General features: G+C 42.3%; 2 protein-coding genes across 3 annotated transcripts in view; one reads left to right on the forward strand and one right to left on the reverse strand.

Annotated features, from left to right (window-relative positions):
* ERO1B (endoplasmic reticulum oxidoreductase 1 beta) overlaps window positions 1–7,486 on the forward strand; it is a 44,165-nt gene extending 36,679 nt beyond the window's left edge. Inside the window, exons 14-16 of the mRNA XM_028531384.2 lie at window positions 875–961; window positions 1,900–2,033; window positions 5,518–7,486. Of these exons, the coding sequence (XP_028387185.1) occupies window positions 875–961; window positions 1,900–2,033; window positions 5,518–5,578 (282 nt within the window). The 3' untranslated portion in view covers window positions 5,579–7,486. The remainder of the gene's footprint in view (window positions 1–874; window positions 962–1,899; window positions 2,034–5,517) is intronic.
* Window positions 7,487–8,417: 931 nt separating this feature from the next.
* Window positions 8,418–18,500, reverse strand: part of GPR137B (G protein-coupled receptor 137B) — a 44,664-nt gene continuing 34,581 nt past the window's right edge. Inside the window, exons 6-8 of one of the 2 annotated variants that reach the window (XR_004900795.1) lie at window positions 16,706–16,830; window positions 10,965–15,325; window positions 8,418–8,939 (exon numbers count right to left, since the gene is read on the reverse strand). Coding sequence is in view for 1 of the 2 variants with exons in the window: in XM_028531395.2 (XP_028387196.1) it covers window positions 15,205–15,325; window positions 16,706–16,830 (246 nt within the window). In the remaining variant the exon portion in view is untranslated. Of the gene's footprint in view, window positions 15,326–16,705; window positions 16,831–18,500 lie in introns of both variants that reach the window. The other variant, XM_028531395.2, reaches the window with a different exon arrangement.

Raw genomic sequence — 18,500 nt, forward strand, 5'->3', positions numbered from 1 at the left:
ATCTGCTCCAAAAAACATGAATTGCGTGAGGCTGGAGAGCAAAGGAGTTTCTGTGTTCTGCTTATATTGTCCTGGTTTGGCCAGGGTACTGGTTCCTCAGGGCTTGTGGTAGCCAGAGTTTTCAGGCTATGCATGTCCAGCTTCATGCAACAAAATGTTCACCTCGGTACAGTAAGATGCTTTTTATTTCCAAATTTGCTACATGAAAAAGATAAGGAGACTTTCTCTTAACTAATGTTGCCCTCAGGTAACGAGAGCCTGCCCTTAGTCACAGGAACATGTACAGGTGCTCCCAGGCAGGAGCCTTCCTGTGTGGCACAACCCCAGGGCCCTTCCCTGAGGGGCTGCCCTAGTGGATCTGGGGCTGTGAGACTCTGCCCCCCACCCCCACCACGGCCACCACCTGCATTCAGCCTGTGATCACCTGTGCTGGGTGCTGGTGGGACACTATTACAAGCAGTGTGGTACTAGGGAGGGAGGCGGGGATCAGCATTGTTCTAGGGCAAGCTTTCTGATTTAGACTCACACAAAGCAATGCATCAAAAGTAAATGAAGCTATTTACTGCTGCTTGTACACATATACTAAGTGGAGGCAGCTGTGAAGTCCTGAAAAGTAAAAACTGGGTATTACTTACTTTCATGTTGGTGCTTTGCATAGAGTTGCCCCTCGGTCAAGTCTGTTGAATTAATATGTGGAATGGATTTTCTAGATTTTTATTCATGTTTTATGCTGTACAGCTTCAAACAGCTTTCTTCTCCACTGTTGAAAAACAACTCATTCGCTAAAACTTCAAAATTTTTACTTCCTATAATTCAGACACAGGCAGTTCATTTTAAATGTGTAATTAGAACACAAATATTTTCTGCACATTAGGAGGAATTCCGGTTACACTTCAAGAACATCTCCCGTATAATGGACTGCGTCGGATGTGACAAATGCAGGCTGTGGGGGAAATTACAGGTGCGTGTCGTCTTCTGTGTGAAACTCTTACTCACCTTACATCTTCCCACTGAGGAGCTGAAACTTTTTATTAAAGGCCCTCATTGTTCACTAAATTAGAGATCTGAAGTGTGGTTTTTCTATGTTATTGATGAAAAAAGTTAATATTAAACTCTGAGGCTTATATGTGTATGTGTAAGGGTGTTTTTCCTGTTTCTCTATGTTAATGATTTTGGGTTAGTGCATCTGTTTCTATTGATATAATCTCAAATTCATTTCTGAAGTTGGTGGTTATAAATAGAGTATGTTATATAGGATTTCATATACCTATATAAAAGGTAAAGTATAATTACATAAAAAGACGTAATTATGAAATTTCGGTCACTGCATTTGTTTCAATGATCAAAAGGCTACCTAGTCACAAAATAGGGAAGTTCTGCCAAGCTTTATATATCAGTATAATGTTCCCTATACATTTTATATAAAAAGATTGATATTTTATGTTTTTTTTAATGAAGACAAGTCAAAAAATCAAGAGACAGAATTATTGCAATGGAGGCTACACAGAAATCATATTTTTCCTCTAGTGCTAATAATTAAGAAATTATTAAGTGTTGGTATCACTAGTAATAAGCTTTGAGTTGCTAGGGGCTGTAAAGGATGCTTTCAGGATTTCACATTGAACATTATAATCCTATCATCATATTTTCTAGGTAAGAAGAGGTGTTTTAGTAATTTGGAATAGTACGATATGAGTAAACCATTCAGCCGAGATAAATATACCATGTGCATGGTCCGTGAGGAAGTAGAAACTGCATTTCGCATAGTTTATTAATAACATAGTGAAGCTCAGTTGGTATGCATTTCCCGACTCTTATCTCCATAACCAAGTATTCCTGTCAGCCTTCACAGTGGTCATGGTGTGATTCTGATTGTAAGTTTATCGCTCTTTTCTTTAGACTCAGGGTTTAGGAACCGCCCTGAAGATACTATTCTCTGAAAAAGAAATCCAAAAGCTTCCAGAGAACAGCCCGTCGAAAGGCTTCCAACTCACTCGTCAGGAAATAGTTGCCCTTTTAAATGCCTTTGGAAGGTAAGGTGGGCCTGGTTTCTCTGCTGCTCTCAGCCACCTGCGAGGTGCTCTCTGCTGAGCTAGTTTGTTTTGCGGACAAAGAGAACATTTTCATCAAATATTATTATGACTGTGCTCAAAAGCCAGTTTCTCTACAGCTCACGGCACTTCTGTGTGTGCCACTGTTTCCCAGTTTGCCTTTCAGCTGTGTGGGGAAGAAGCTCTCCCCTGATACTATGTCCTTAGGTGACCGTCTCGGACGTCCCTTGTTCAAGAACGGTAGCTGTTGGAGAGCTTGGGGGAGGGGTGCCCGAGGAAAGAGAGGTGACACCTTTCAACTGCTCTTAATTCTTGAACTGAGGAGGCATTTTTCTTCCGCTCATTCTTACCCCACTTTTTCTGTATGCAGATATATAGTTTACTTTCTGTTTATATCACAGGTAGTTTAAAAAATAATTTGAATTTGCCTGTAGAGATACACGCACTACCAACTGAGTAATACAGAAGGAACAGAATTAGAGAAAAATAATACTAAGCTGCCCTGGGAAAAAAATGCAAAAATTTCAACTTAAAGAAAAAATTTTTAATAAATAGAGAACAAAGTGATGCAGAGACTATTTCTTGTGTTTCCTTAAAATACATTTTTAAGTTAAAAAAAGGCAGTTAAATTAAAAATAGTTGCTCATTCCCTGTCTTAATAGCAAAGATTTCACTTGTTGCCTCCCTATATTTGAAGATGACTGTGTAAGCAGAAGTTTTTAATAAGATAGACATAGAATGTCCATCTGTAATTGGCATTTCATGAAAAATTCAGTCCACACACTTATGAGGCCTGTAGTAAGATAAAATAGGAGAAAATTAATTTAAAATGCAATTTAAATTAAAAAGATTTTTTAACGACTTTAAACACTTGAAATCCAAATTAAATTGAGAAAGACGCAGCTGTTAACTTCCTAGAATTTCTCACCTTCCTGCTCTAGTTCTTCTGGTCAGCCCGGTCTTACCTCCGTTGTTCTCTAGAGGGCGCTGGACTCAGAACCAGGGCGGTGGCCCCCTGGACCCGGCCGCACCCTGTGCTCCAGAGTGTGAGCGCCTGCAAATCACTTCCCTCTGTCTGCTGTCTGCTCATTCTGCAAAAGTGAGGCAGATGCAAACCTGCCTCACAGAGTTCCCCTGAAGAGACAAGGTGGTTATATATGACAGCACCTCTTAAACTCCAAGGTGCTACCTAAATCCTGTGGCAGTGTGGGTGTTGGTGAGGGTGATTCACAAACACCATTGGGTGGTTAGTGCCCTTCTTTTTTTTCTAACTAGACGAGATAGGAGAAACCCGTCTTCTCTTAGGGGTGATGACACACAGGGTGGGCTGGGCACACAGAAAGGTACAGCTTAATTTCATCTTTTCCTCCCCAGGAAAAAACAAAGAGTGGTTAGCCATTCTCCTTTTACACTCAGTTGAGCTGTATTGGTTCCTTCATACAGATTCTATACATTTCCGATTTCTCCCATAATGAATGTTACAGTTCTTAATAATTAATGGGATCCGTTAACTTCATTCTCTGTTCCACTCAATTAATCACACCATTTAAATAATAAATTTTGGCTCTAATGACGCACAAAATTAATGTTAACTTTGGGGAGTATATGCACTAGTCTTTCTTAAGTAGACTGGTGGTTTTGTCTGTCTGATAACCTGTTTAATACAGTTAATACCTGTTTAATACCTCAGGGCACCCAGTACAACGTGGCTTTGTCATGTGATGCTAGTGGGCAGAGACATACTATGAGCATTGTCTTTGGTTCTGGCCACTGAGTCCTGGAGAATGTGGTTTCTTTATCTTGACTATTCTGCAAGTGTCTTTCCTACACTAGCAGCCAGTTTTTGATAGTTTCATCATTTATATCAAATGGTTTATTTTCCAGGGAACAGACATATGGCATAAATACACTGATTGGATATTACAGTGTATTTTAGTGCCTCTCTAAAAGGCTAAAGTAAATAGGAGGTAGACACAGGCATGCTGTGTGCCTTCCTGTGTCTATTAGAATAATACTGGAGAAGGTGGAAATATCTCTGGTGATAAACCGAGAGGTCTGGACGGCACCTCCCCAGAGATGGTGCCACAGTGCGGGGCAGCTTGTGCTCCCGGGAGAGGGGACACCCGTGGTTAATGCGCCCAGTAACCTTTGGGTTCTCGGATCCTCTCTGCCTACATCAGACTTGGAGTGTGGTCTCCACACTCTGAGCACATCTGCTATTTACTAAACTCTCTTCTTTAACATTTAGGCCTTGGGCTCTTTACCACACCTTCATGTATATTTTGGTAGGGTTTTTTTTTAACAGCTGCTTTGTTGAGGTACAGCATATGATTTTATACATTTGTTTAATAACCATATTGTTTTTCCTAATAATTAAAATCTGTTTCAATCCTTTAATATTCTGATGATTAGAGTAAGAATTCATTTGCTATTAATCCCACAACCTGTCAGAATGTAAAGACAATGAATGGTTTGGAGACCTTAGAGAGCCTGGACTTGTTGAGCGGCCATATGGTCCCGGATCTGACGGGCCTGTTACAGTGCACCTACCAGCTGGCTGAGGCTGGGAAGTAACTTGACCTGTTTGAGCCTCTGCTCTCCTGAAATGTAAAATCAGGGTTAATTTTATCTACCTTGTAGGGTTGGGGTTTTTTTTGTGTTTTTTTTTACAGTTAATGAGGTTATGTGGTGATGTGCTAGAACATTGCCTGGCATATCCTAAACTCTTGGTGTAGGAAAAGTAATCATGTATTAAGTGCTTAGAGTAAAGAAAGGAGCTGACTACTGCATACTATATTATCCTCAGTTATAGAAAGAAAATGTTAGATATTTATTGTATCCACCCTGACTTTGTACATAAGGGTAATTGAGCTTATAGAATTATTTTGTGGTTCCCATTCCAGAGTTGTGCTGCTGGACCTGGGACCTGAAGCATTTTATTCATTCATCCTTATTTATTTATTTATTTATTTGTTATTTATTTATTGAACACCATAAATGGGATTCAGCAGTAGCCAATACAAATAGAATCTTTACCTTTCAAGATTTGAGAACTAACAGTGTAAAACAAATTAGTGTGTTCGGGGAGCAGCAAGAAAGGAGCAGACATCTGGGGAGAAATGTTCAAAATGAATTTATAGACGAAGTGTACATGTTTTGAGGTTCTTTATGATAATGAATCACTCTTACCACTGTCCCTGTCGTTAATGTATTGGTAATAAGAAGTAGCTGGCTTCCTTTGCCCCTTCTTAACCAAGACTGAAGAATCATAGCCTTGTGTTTTATTAATGCTTAACAAGTAATTACAGCATACTTAATTTAAAATGAAAGCTTCCGTGTTCAATGTTGAATGCATTCTTTTCTTCTGGATTTTGCTTTTGAATTATAGCTCATGTACAATATCGATCATTTGAAATATATGCATATCATATCAGCTGTACTAATATGCTTTTTTTCCCTCCAATAGGCTCTCTACAAGTATAAGAGAGTTACAGAATTTTAAAGTCTTATTACAACACAGTAGGTAATAAAGGCTTATTATATGTCTAATTAGAGACATAAAGAGACTACGTGAGAACTTTTACTCCTGGACATTCAGCAAAAGGAGACTAATCTTCAAAGACTTCAAGAATTCTGAACTCTTAAAGAGAAAATTCAAATGTTCACTTGAATATTTATGATTCTTAATAGACTGTCAATTAGAGGTATTTATAAAAGAAGTATATACTTTTAAAACATGTAAGTTATGCTAATTCTGTGTTTAATTTCATGTTTCCATCTGTTGAATATTCTATTTGTTTAGAATTGGCTTTGTTCTTGTTGGATTATGCTTTATTTCCAGTTGCCAAACTGAAATGGCCATGTCTCCATCCTAGTAACGCTGTCAGCAGTCTGTTGGGGGAGGGGGGAGCTAGGGAACAAGAGTCGTTTGGGGCCCGTCTCAGGGTGACAGTTCATCGTGGCTCTGACGTGTGGGCAGCCGTGCCTGGTTCGGTGTCACCCTCTAGGATGTCCAGGTTGTTTGTGTGACCAGTGACCCTCTCAGTGTGTGGTTTCAGAAGCTACTGAAGCAGCGCAGGACTTCAGCTTCAATTTCGTTGGTTTTTATCTCAGTTTGTAGTGGCTGTTGTAGTTTTGGTTTGGTCTCAAGGACCTTCTGCAGTGAAGGTAAGTGAGTGCTGCCCCTTGTGCCACCCAGACCCATTTCCTGTGTGGAGAAGGCAGCTGGGGGGAGGGGCTCTTTACTCAGAACCTGGACGTGAGTTTCTTTTGATTTTGTGTCGTTGTTTCTATTCCAATTTCAGAAATTTTCATTTACTCTAAAAGAGAACAAAACAAAAACTGTATAAATATTTAAGTTTCCATCTTGATAAAAATTTGAATGGGATTTTATGGGTTTATAATGCCAATTTAAAACATAATATGCACAAAATTTAACTACTTTAAAGTAAGCATTTTTAAAGGATTTTATTTTAGAACACAATCTATGCAATCCTCTCAATCTGATTTTCCTTGGTGGGGGATTTAAGCAGGTAGAGTAGTTCACGACTCTTAAGCGCCCCTCCCCCACTTTTCTCCGTAGCTCTAGTATGTGAATGGTACTTCAGGTGATTCGTACCAACAGATGACTCATTGGTCCTCTCCAGTCCTTTTCTAAACCTTGATTTAAATATCCTCAATATTTAAAATATTGATTCTTTAAAAATATGTTAGTAGATGCAATGTTAGTAGATGCTAGTAGATGCAGGGTGGTTAATTTGGAAGGTTGCATCTACGTGGAAGTGACATGGGTACAAAACAGAGTCTCTCCTTAGACTCTTCAGTCTTATGAAGTAAGTGCTCTTAAACCCATTCCCTTCTCCTGCAAAAGTCTGAAGTGTGTTCATTGGTGTAGTTGTGCATTTTTTAACTGTGTTTAGTTGGCTTTCCCCTCTTTTAAAAATATGTAGTCACCCTTGGAGGGAGGGATGTGGTTGGACGGAGGAGGGTCTCACTGGCTAATTATTTTCTTATCCAATTTCTAATCTTTATAGAGCTGGGTTTTTGTTGTTGATGGTGATGTTTTTCTATTTGAAGTCAGATAAAACAGGCTGGCTTGATTGGAGCCTTCTCCACTTTTTCTTTTCATTTTTAAGGATGCAAGTATCACATATGGTGGGAGAGGGGGACCTTCAGGTAAATGTGAAGTGAATAAGTAAAATTGATGGTAAATGAATAAGAATTATTCTTAGTGTTCATTCAGAGTTTAAGAAAATGTGAATTTTGTACTTTGTCTAGTTTTACTGTAAGTTTAAAAATCTTTTTGGTAGTGTTTCTTTGGTGTTCCCTCGGTTAAAGGTAAAACCTATTATTTAAACTCTTACTGGAAGAATTCCTTGGCCATTCCCATTTATTGCTTTTTTCTCTTTACTTCTTTGATTTGCTTCAAGCTTAGGGGAAAATTGTGTATTGGAGTGAGTTCTAGGAAATCCAAAAGTCTAGTTAGGGTAAAGGTCTTTTCAAAATTTACACAAATTTTTTCACTACCAAGAAAATAAACAAATGAAGTATGTTTAAGCTGAAATTTATATTAACTTTGTTTTAGTATAAATTAGACGATGGGGTGCAGCCTACATTTTTGTGTCTGTATTTCTTAATTGTGTAAGCTCTAAGAATCTCTGTTTTGTGAGCTTGTTGATGTTTTATGGTTCATGTGACAACAGCTTTTTCTCCAATCTGCGCACCTTTTGTTGTGAAGTGATATGAAGAGTATTGATTGCTTTGTAAAAATGCTTGGCTGGTAGTGCCTCTTGGCATTTTGTCTTTATCTCACCACCTAGTTTGAACACCCAGCACTTGATAATATAATGACAGAAATGATTGTACCAGTGGATGAAGTAATGAAAATGAAGAAAAGGAAACAATCCCTTCTTTCCATGGCATGAGTTGTTTTTTTTTTCTTAAGTGGCATTTATGTAAGTTAGAAATACTATATATTAAAGCTGGTAAAATTTGAACATTTCTCCTGTGTTGATTTTTAGACTATGAGGAGGATCAGACAGAATGGTAATCATTTTCACAGTTTTGAAATTTGGTTAAGTGAAACATTTTAACATTTTGACATTGTGAATTACTCAGTACTTGCGGTCTCTGAAACACTGCGCCATGTTGTCCAGCTTTGCCTAGGGGCCATTCGTGGGGTCTCAGAAAGGATAGCTGGTTTGACCTTCATGAGCACTGCCTTCAGCTGGGAACTTGGGCTCCCCAGTAAACCTCTCGGCAGTTTGCGAGCTGAAGTGCCTGCTGAAACCACAGCTGCTCACCAAAGCAGACTGGGCGTGCGGTATTGGGGAAATTACTCGGTAAAACAAAACCCAGACACACATGCAAGTTATGGGTGCTTTATTTTAAGAAAGATCTACAAGTGCACCTTTGATTTTGAACAGAATTGTAAGTAATGTGCTGTCATACCCACCATATAGTAGAAAATGTGAATTAAAGTAAATGTTTCTGCCATCTTTCTTTCTTGGTTTTTTTTCCCCCTCCCTTTTCAATGTTCCTTTTTAGAGATGAGGATTTGATTATAATTTGTGGAGAAAGGAGGAAATCTTAAGTAGTCTGAGGCTGTTCCTTCTCATCCTGACGGCAGCTGCTGGGTGAGGGGCTTTGCGTGGGGGATTCACCTTCACAGCAGCGCCGTGAGCAGGTACGATCACGTCTGCTCACAAACACGAACACTCAGGATGAGAGAGGTTACATCCCGAGTCTACAGTCATAAATTCCAGGTGGTGAAACCAGAATCTGAAACCAGGAGGTCTGACTCCAAACCCTGCCCAGAATGTGCTACATCTGCGTCATTTTATGTTGGTCCATTACCATTCTACTAAATATTGGGGACTTTCAGCATCTCTTGAATTGCATTGAGTCATGAGGCTTTTTAAGTATATTTATTTGGGTTTTTGAGCAGGTAATACATTCGCATGGTTCAAAAACCAAAAAACAGAAAAGCTCAGTGGTGGTGTGATGTCTTCTTTGTATCCAATACCGCACACCTTACCCCTGCCTCTCCAAAAATAACCTCTGGTCTTGGTTTCTTATGATTCCATTCATACTGTTTTAGGCATATACAAACAAATAGCAATGTGAAGTCTTATTTTTCCCTAATTTTTACACAAGAGTGGCATCATATATATACTGTTTGCTTTTTTCCCCCACTTAATTTTTCTTGGTGGACTTCCCATGTCACTAGATAGCTGATTCTCTCCCTCTCTCCCCCTCCCTCCCTCCCTCCCTCCCTCTCTCTCTCTCTCTCTCTCTCTCTCTCTCTCTCTGTAACTGCTTGGTATTCCATTATATGAACATGCAGTCATTTAACCAAGCCCCTATTAATGGGCATTTGGATATTTCCCAGATCTCGTATATGTTACTTCACATGTATATAATTATGCACTTGGTAGAATTTGGGGATAAAAGACCGTATGTGTTTGTAGGTTTAAAAGATTTTAGAACATTGCCCTCCATGGGTGGAAGCTGACAACCCCCACACCCACCTGTAATTCAGACAATGCCTGCTCACCCACCAACTTACAACACAGGTGTCATTCAAAACTCCAGTATTTGCCATTATGATAGACGGAAACTACACTCCCATGTGCTTTAGTTTTTATTTTTATTACAAGGTTGGCTCCCTTTAATGTTTGGACCATTCGTATTTTCTTTGCATTCTCTTCTTTCACTCATTTCATACTGCCTGGCTGATCTCACAAACTTGCAGGAGTGCCTTCTCGGGATAGGGATGTTAGTCCTGACACTGTAATGAGCTGAATATTTTTCCAATGTATTGTCTTTTGACTTTGCTTTCTTAGTGGTTTCTGGACTTTCAGTCATACTTAGAATGCCCTTTCACTCCACAGCAATAATTTACCTTATTTTCTTCTAGAACTTTTACAGCTTAGTTTAATCTAAATTTTTCTTCCTTTGGAGTGTATCCCAGATGGCTACCCAGCTAGTTCAGTATCACTTATTGAACCGTTTGTCCTTTCCTGACCAGTGTGAGATGCTGCATTTATCATACCTGAAGCCCCATATGGACTTGGCTCTGTATTTGGGTTCTTTCTATTTTACTGGCCTATCTACTGATGCACCAGGACCTCACTGTTTTCATTACTGGAATACTGGGTCTGTATTCCAGTGTCTGGTTCATTGGTCCCAACTCATTCCCCCTCCATTTTTTTTTTTACAATTTTCTTTAGTTGTTCTTATTTATTCCATATGGGCTTTAAAAACCTGTTTAACGTTATGGGTCATGCTAAAGCTCCACCCTACTCAGTGTTTTCTCACTAGGGTTACATTTTTAACCATTTAATGTGTCCCTGTTCTTTTAATTTGATACTTTACTGAATAAAGATTTCCTTCTTACTGCCTGTTGTGTTGTTTCCCAAGAGGTGAGGGCAGAGAGGCAAGACATGGCGTGCCAGCGTAGATAGGATTTTAATTTACCTTATTGCTTCTATTTTAAGACTTAGCTTCTAATTTGAGAACTACATATAGAATCCTTATTTCCTTTTTTATTCCAGTGTGAATTCTTTGTCCAAAAGTTAGGTATTTGTAAATGAGCATTATACCTGTTAAGTATATTGTCGCTTACAGACGATATACACTGGAAGAGCAGGGTCTGACTGCACGCACCATTCTAGGAGTTGGGGACGTGAACAAAACAGACAGGTATCCCCACCAGCGTGGAACTTGGGAATTCTGCAGCCTGACTAGGTCCCATCTAGTTCAGAGAGACGTACTCAGAGAAGAGTCTATCGACTGAGGAGGAACAGCTCCCGCAGAAGCAGGTCCAGGGGAGAGGTGCCCTCCGTGGGAATGGCTCTTATTGTCTGCTTGATGGTACCATCCAGGTGTTGCAGACTGACTGAAATTGTCCACTTAATGCCCCTGGTCAGTGCAAAGTGAGCATTCACCTTCTGATATAATTTAACTTTCCACATGGATTTCCTTCACCGCATATTCCCCCAAATGGGCAAGTGTGCTGCTTCCCCATTCGATTGGGAAAGGTCTTAAGTCTGCAAACCTGATGCCCAGACCCTGGGCCAGTGAACTCACCGAGAGTACTTGGTGACATCAATAGAATGGCCCTGGTCAAACAGTTTGTTTATCCTAAATATACCCTTTCATACCTCAGTTAATGGTCTCCAGGACCACCTTGATTTGGAACTGTGAAGAGATGGAGGCGCTGTTGTAGGGGAACCAGGTTCCTGGGGAATTGAGGCTCAGAGCCAAGTAAGGCCACAGATCTAGCTGAAGACAGCAGCCCTCTGAGCTCCTTTTCTGACCACACTCAAGTTCAGGGGCAGAATATCTGTCCCAGAGACAGAGTCTAATGTTCTGTCTGAGTGGTAGGGCAGCCAAGGTCCAAAGGGCAAGCCAGGTCTGCAGGCTACAGAATTAACATTGGCAAGGTGTAATTATTTCCAGAAAAGCAAAGGACAGGCACCGGCCACAGAGCAAGGAGTCCAGCTTTGGAGGAACTGGGCAGACACCCTTAGGGTTTGCTGAGTCTCTGGATTTGGATCTGAGGACTCTGAACCCCGACTTGATGACCTGGGCAGCAAGTCTCAGAACCCCATACTGGATGGACGCCATCAGTGCCCAGGCCCAGAGGAGCCGAAGACAGGTATGAGAAATCAACAGAGACACAGTTGGGAGCACGGGGACATCACTAGCCAACTTCAAGGTATTTGGACCCTTTGGTGCAAGGGCTCTTCCTACATCCCTGCTAAGGGCCAAGAGGAGGGCTGCCCTCAGGGTGTTGCTGAGTTTACAGACTGGGCCCAGCACACATGGCAAGTACAAAGCCCAGCGTCCATCACATAATAGGCACTTGGTTGACACTGACTAAATCCCACTCCCTCGTCCTCAGTGTCCCTTTCTAAATAAATGTTTTCTCACTTCAATCAGCTCATTGATGGTCTTTGATGAGAATTCCACTGTTTGCCTGAGGCTTTCTAACAAACAGTTCCTCCCTGTGGACTGTGAGAAGTCTGAGGTAGCAGTATGCACAGTCGGAAATGTCCTTGATGAATAAAATTCTCCCTCGTGTGGAGTGGAAGATGGAAATGCACGTTAGCTGTGTTTTCCATCAGACCTGCTAGTCTACCTTCTATCATGCCGCAATCTAAAGGGGAAGGTGTTTTGTAACTAAGTCTCTTCCGTTGGAAATTTTGATACAAAGTTTCAAATACTTAGACCCATTTATTTCTAACGTAAATTCACCTTCACTGTCAAAAATAAAAGCAATATTCTAGAGATATCCATCAGTTAACTATAAGTGAGAACCCTTTTCTCAAAGCACTTCTCACTCTTGGGTGCACTAATGCCTAGTCCTCTCCTCTCTATAGGGGTTGAGCGTTCAAGGCCACAGAAAGCACTCTTGGGGGTTTTGGTAAAACAATCTGGGAGTGGACCAGAGACTGCCTGATCTTTGCAGCCGAACATGGTAACTTGCAGTTAACCACATGCCTGACACGCCCAAGTGGGAAGTGTCCGGCGACTGCTGTGTATACTGTAAGACAAAATTAAGGAGTCCACAGCTCTGTGTGTAACACTCTGGACATTTTAATCATCGGCTCAATTAAATGGGTTAATTGTAAAAATGAGAAAGGGCCGATGAAGATGCACACAAGTCGGTGGAACTCTCAGGAATCCACTCTGCAGTTGGCTGTTCCGCAGAATTCCAACAGCCGCTCAGAAACCTGACAGGTGGCCGTTTGGTGCGGAATCAGGCTGAGATGGGTGACGATGGTAAAAAATGTGCAGGGATACTGACTCTTCATGTACATTCTTACCTTTAATTTCCTTGCGTGTCCTTAGAGGACATTTGGGTGCTTTCAGGACAGAAATTGCCATTCCTTGCCTTCTCTTAGCCTTTACTATTCCACAGAGTCACTTTGTTAGTGTACTTAGCAACACAAGAAACTAAAGGAAGTTTTAGTTTTCCCTTCCATCCAAATCTGCCACATTTCACAGGCTATATATGACCATGTACTACAAGAGAAAAATAGTTTGATACATAGTTTTTAATATTCTAGATGTGTTTTAATACTCTAGGTGTGCTTTAGCGTTACTTTTTAAAAACAGGGAGAAGAGAAAAATGGGCACTTAGAACATTTTTATCCTTTCTAATAAAAAAGAATAGTTCAAATAAATACTAGTAGCTTTATCACAGAAACAGATTATGGTTTTTACCGGTAAATGCTGGGTATTTCAGTTTTCTTGGCAGTAATAACAGAACAATAAAGTATTTAACATAGGACGGATGTAATAATTAGTTTTAGTGATATTTCAATCACTGTATTCTTTAAAAATATCTCTGCCCTTGAATGGGCTGCTGTGAACAACGGCAGCACGTCCTGAAAGCCTGATTTAAAGGAGCTCCGAGCATATGCCGGCTCTGCCTGTAAATTCCCCTAAGCACCAGTCACAAAGATGGGTGACAAATGACCAGCGTGTTCGTAGAGCTATTCAGATGAACAACTTCTATCATAGGGCGAACTGAATAATCAGTGCAAATTTTGCTTCAGTGTAGAACTTCCCCTGAAGTAACTGTTTTACATGACGTGTGACCCCAGCTCTTCCACATCCTGAAAGGAGAGGAGAGGAGCCTCTCTTCCCTTCTCTTACGCAGGGAAGAGACGCTCTGCACACAGGAAAACCCAGTCGTGGCCTGTTTAAAACGGGAGATCCCAGCTGTAAATCCCTTCGAGATGAGAGAAGCGGGCTCACTGCCTGTGAAATCAGTGCCCAGAGATGAATTATTCCTAAAGGCCAAAACGGGGCTTCCTTGTGGAGGCAGGACTTTCGGACAAGACCGAGATCCTTTCGCCTCCCCGAGCGGTGAGACTCCGGGCAGAGCAGAATCGGTCCCTCTGCTAACAGTACTTCCTCTCCCACCTCACCTCTGTGCAGCCTCCCTAGAGAGCCACGGTCCCCCATCGCGGGCAGTTTTACAACTGCAGAACACAAGTGTACACGTGAGGCTTTGGAATGGCACTTGTGGTTGGAGAACCAGTATTTCCTGGTGTCTCTCTCCAATGAGAGACAACACAGCAGCAGCCGGCCGGAAGCGCCCCTCACGTGACAGAGGCGGGAGTTACGTAGTCACGTGAGGGAGCCCCAGGCTTCTCGCGCGTGAAGCACGCCGCTTCCAGCAGGCTGCTTTCAGAGCTACTGAAAAATACGGGGCGTTGTTTTAAATGTGGGTGGAAATTACGGGAACGCCGTTAGGGTTCCACACTGCCTTTTGGCTCAAGGGCCCGGGGTCTTTCTTACTGGCCCCCTTTGAGAGCCCCTCCGCATTCCTGCAGCGGCAGGGGCGTTCAGTGCGTGGGGGAAAGGCGCGCTCCTGCTGCAGTCCTGAGGTAATTCCGCTTCACGGAGCTGAAAGCCAGCTCCGCTCTCTGAAGGTAGCGGAGGAGGTTTACGAGTGTAAGTCAACACTACCAACACCTGCAACATCATCATCTGAGTGCACACCCTAGCGCCCTCCGGAGAAGAGTACCAGACTTTTGGCAAAATTGGGATTCTTGGAGGGACCGACTATCTGGGCCTCGACAAACTGTGAAGAACCGGGGAGCTCGCACGTAGCCTGTTGACATTCTGCTAGAGTCTCACCCTCGCCACCGGAGCCATGCGTAGAGGCTGCCAGTGCAGAGGTCAGGATCCGAGTGACGGAAGAGGTAAGGATTCGAGGAACGCTTTAGTCCGAAAGCCTAAAAAAGCCCTCAGACCATATACTGTTTACTTTTAAAGTGAGTTATGCATAAAAGTCTGTGCAAACTGTAACATATTGCAGTAACATTCTCAAAACCCCCTATTATATTTTAGCACTGTTTAAGTTATATAAAATACATCTTTATAAAAGTATGGAATTTTTGAAGTTTAAATTATACCCACTGAAATAGGCAGCCAGGCTCCCTTTTTAGTACTAAACTAAGGTTTTGTCAATCTAAAATTTAGATTCTAAGTTATCGCTTAGTCCTATGGAGCCATTATAAACCTATAACAAAAATCAAGTCCTACTTCTTAAGGAAAAGTGCCCTAAAGAGTCAGCTGTCATTAAGTTAGTCTTCCTGAAGCTTTCCACCCAAGGAATCGTCCACGCAACTGTTCACTGGTGCTGCCCATGGCTGGGTTTGTCAGGATCCACACTTGAGTCTGGTGGCAGAGTTCCTGCTGGGACCAGGAAGCTGTTCGCTTGGAGTCCCCAGTCGTAGTAGTCTGCAGCAAAACTTAAAAAAGAAAAGAGGTATCTCAGTGAAACACTGTGCTTATTACTGGTGCCATGTCTGCTTTAGGTAAGCAGCACTGGGACTCTGTGTGAACTCCCGACAATTCCAAGGTTTTTTAAGGCAGCTTCTCATCGCCCATTTTTCCACCAGATGGTGCTTTGTGCAGCGGCTAGAAGTCCACTCACAACAGTCTGCTGAGCTTTTCAGAGCCCACCAGTACGTGTTACTAGACCATGAACCAATCATGGTGCATAACAAAATGTGGTAGCAACAAACCACATCTGAATCCCAACACAGAGGGAGTATGATTCACTACCCATGTGCCTTCAGACAGGTAACTTCTGGGCCTCGGTTTTATCACCTGTGACTACCTTCTTGGGCTTTTTTTAAGTTAATACCTATAAAAAAAGCCTAGAACAGTGTTTTAATATACAATTAGCACTCGATGGTGTGCAATTGTTATTATTTCCCTCTGTCCGTGGAGGGAGAGGAGTCTTTCCTTCCTCCACATAGGCAGTGAGGACTCGCTCAGCTCTGCTGCTCCCAGCAAGTGAGGGCGCACACAGAGGAACATACATGGCAAGCAGGAAGTGAAGCCAGGTTTAGGGGAAAAGGTCAGGACAACTTCGGACATGGGGACACCCTTGTTTATGACCCATGTTCCCTACATCTTGGATGGGTCTGCTTTGCTTTTGCCCAAGCACCATCTTTTGTTCCATCTGACCAGGCCCTCTGCCACCCGGCCCACTTAGGAAGCGATGTGTTCCCACAGGTTTTCACTCCCCAGTCCCTAAAACACTGGCCCTTTTCTTCAGAGCTCTTCTACAGCTGTCTAAGGACTTCTACATCTCTTCTTTTTTCATTTTCTCCCAGGGGGTTGGGGGGAGGAAGGGTTCAGGTGAAATGTTAATGATAAGTCTTTAAATCCATAACAGATTGCCTAGGATCAGCTTTTACTTCTAAGTGGCCTAAAGCTTCCCTTCCACAAGAACAGTGCAAGGTCCTGGGGACACCAAGCACTAGGTTGGCAGTTGTCCTCCCCTCCTCATTTTGGGGGCCTCAAAATTCTAGGGGCACAGGTCGAAAGAGGGACATGACGATTACTGGGCAGTGATGTGTGGCTGAGGAAAGGGGATGGGAGCCCCAGGGGCTGCCACCCTCCTGTCTGCAGACTGTGCCCTTGACCTGGCACAGATAGAAGCACCTGGCCCAGGTACAAGCACATGATCATGGGAGGGGCTGTGCTCTGGCTGCAGGTCGCCTCACACACAGGATTCTCACCTAGCCCGTTTCAGGGCTCCCATGCAGGCAGTTTTTCCTACTGCACCCATTTCACTGGGGCAGCCCTCACAATGCCTCTCATACCAGGGAGGGGCTTACCTTCCTTGAAGGCCCTGAGGGGCAATGTTCCAGGCAAGGTCATCATCGCTGTCATATCTTCGGGGGTTGTCAAAGAAGTAGGATCTGGGGCTGAATCCATGGCTTGGGACCAACCCAGGACTGGTCTAGAAAGACAGCTACTAGGTTAGTGCATGTTCACACCATGGGCCTCCCGCCAGGCAAAGAACAACAAGACCTCTTGCAGGAGACACAGGATGCTCTGCTCCTCTGGACAGAGGCCCCCTGTCCATGGCAGTGTCCGTCCACTCGCTTTTATTTTAGGAGGCTCTATCTCTACTCAGTGTGGACAAAATCTTTCAGAGCTCTGCTGACGACAATGAATTATCCAAGTATTGATCCCTTAACGAAAAACCAGACAATGCCCAAATCAGCCAGACTAGACAGTCCCACATTGGATCTAAACCTGTAAAATAAGGCAGGCATTTACAACAATTTAGAATAATGAAATGATGGTGAAATAATTCTGAAAAAGTTTCTTATTGGCTTCCATACCCTGCCTCTCTAATTATTCCATCTGTTTCTGTTCCCAAGCTGAGTTTACCTCTCAAAGAATTTCAAATGACTGGTTCCAAGCAGGCAGGTCAGGACTAGATGATATGGCAAACCAAGTGTGGCATAGAAACCAGCAGTTGTCTGACATCCGTGTACATGTCACAGTGGCCCATTTAAAAGTTAACCAACAGAGAATGAACCCAAGTTGTTATGGGAGGGTAACCATGTGTGAATCCCTGCTTCTCTAAGACGAATCCACCAAATGTGGGAAGCAAAGAACTTACACAAGGTGTGATACCTTATAATTTACTATTTGTAGCGATTCAGGAACACCTATGCAAAAGAATGAAGTTGGACCCTTACCTCTTACAAAAAGTAACTCAAAATGGACCAAAGACCTTAATGTAAGAGTAAAAACCATCGAACTCTTATAAGAAAACACAGGGGCAAATCTCTATGACCTAGAATCTGGCAAAGAATTCTTAGCTGTGAGACAAAAAGCATGAGCAACAAAAGAATAAGTTGGACTTCATCAAAATTAAAAACTTTTGTGCTTTGAAGGACACCATCAAGAAATTTAAATGACAGCCCACAGAATAGAAGAAAATATTTGCAAATCATATACCAGATAAGGAGTCATATCTGAAATATGTGAAGAACTCTTACAATTCAATAAAAACACAACTCAATTTAAAAACGGGCAAAGGACCTGAAGAGACATTTCTCCAAGAAAGCCAATGAGCACATGGAGAGGTGCGTGACATCTGTAGTCATCAGGGAAAGCCACATGAGATAGCCCTGCATGGCCATCGGGATGTCTAGCAGCAAAGTGTCAGGTAACAGGTGCTGGAGAGGATGCACAGGGCCCAGAACACACTACCGCTGAGTGTGAAACATTGCACCTTCTGTGGGGAGGAGTCTGGCACCTTGTCAAAGAGTTAAACATAGTTCTCAGCAATTGTACTCTGAGCTGTATCCCCAAGAGAAATGAAGATGTGTTTAGGTAGAAACTCGTACATGAATGTTCACAGCACCATTATTCACAACAGTCAAAACATGGAGACAACCCAGTGTCCATCAATGGATGAAGGGCTAACGAGAGACGGTGTATCAGTACAATGGAATATCACTCACCCATTCCTTATCACTCAGCCATGAAAAGAAATGCAGTCCTGCTACATGCTACATCACGGATGAACCCTGAAAACATTATGCGAAGTGAAAGAAGCCAGTCGCAGAAAACTGCAGGCAACATGACCCCATTTTCATGAAAGTCACAAAT

Source organism: Phyllostomus discolor, chromosome 15 (assembly GCF_004126475.2).
Source record: "Phyllostomus discolor isolate MPI-MPIP mPhyDis1 chromosome 15, mPhyDis1.pri.v3, whole genome shotgun sequence".
Taxonomy (NCBI): Eukaryota; Metazoa; Chordata; class Mammalia; order Chiroptera; family Phyllostomidae; genus Phyllostomus; species Phyllostomus discolor.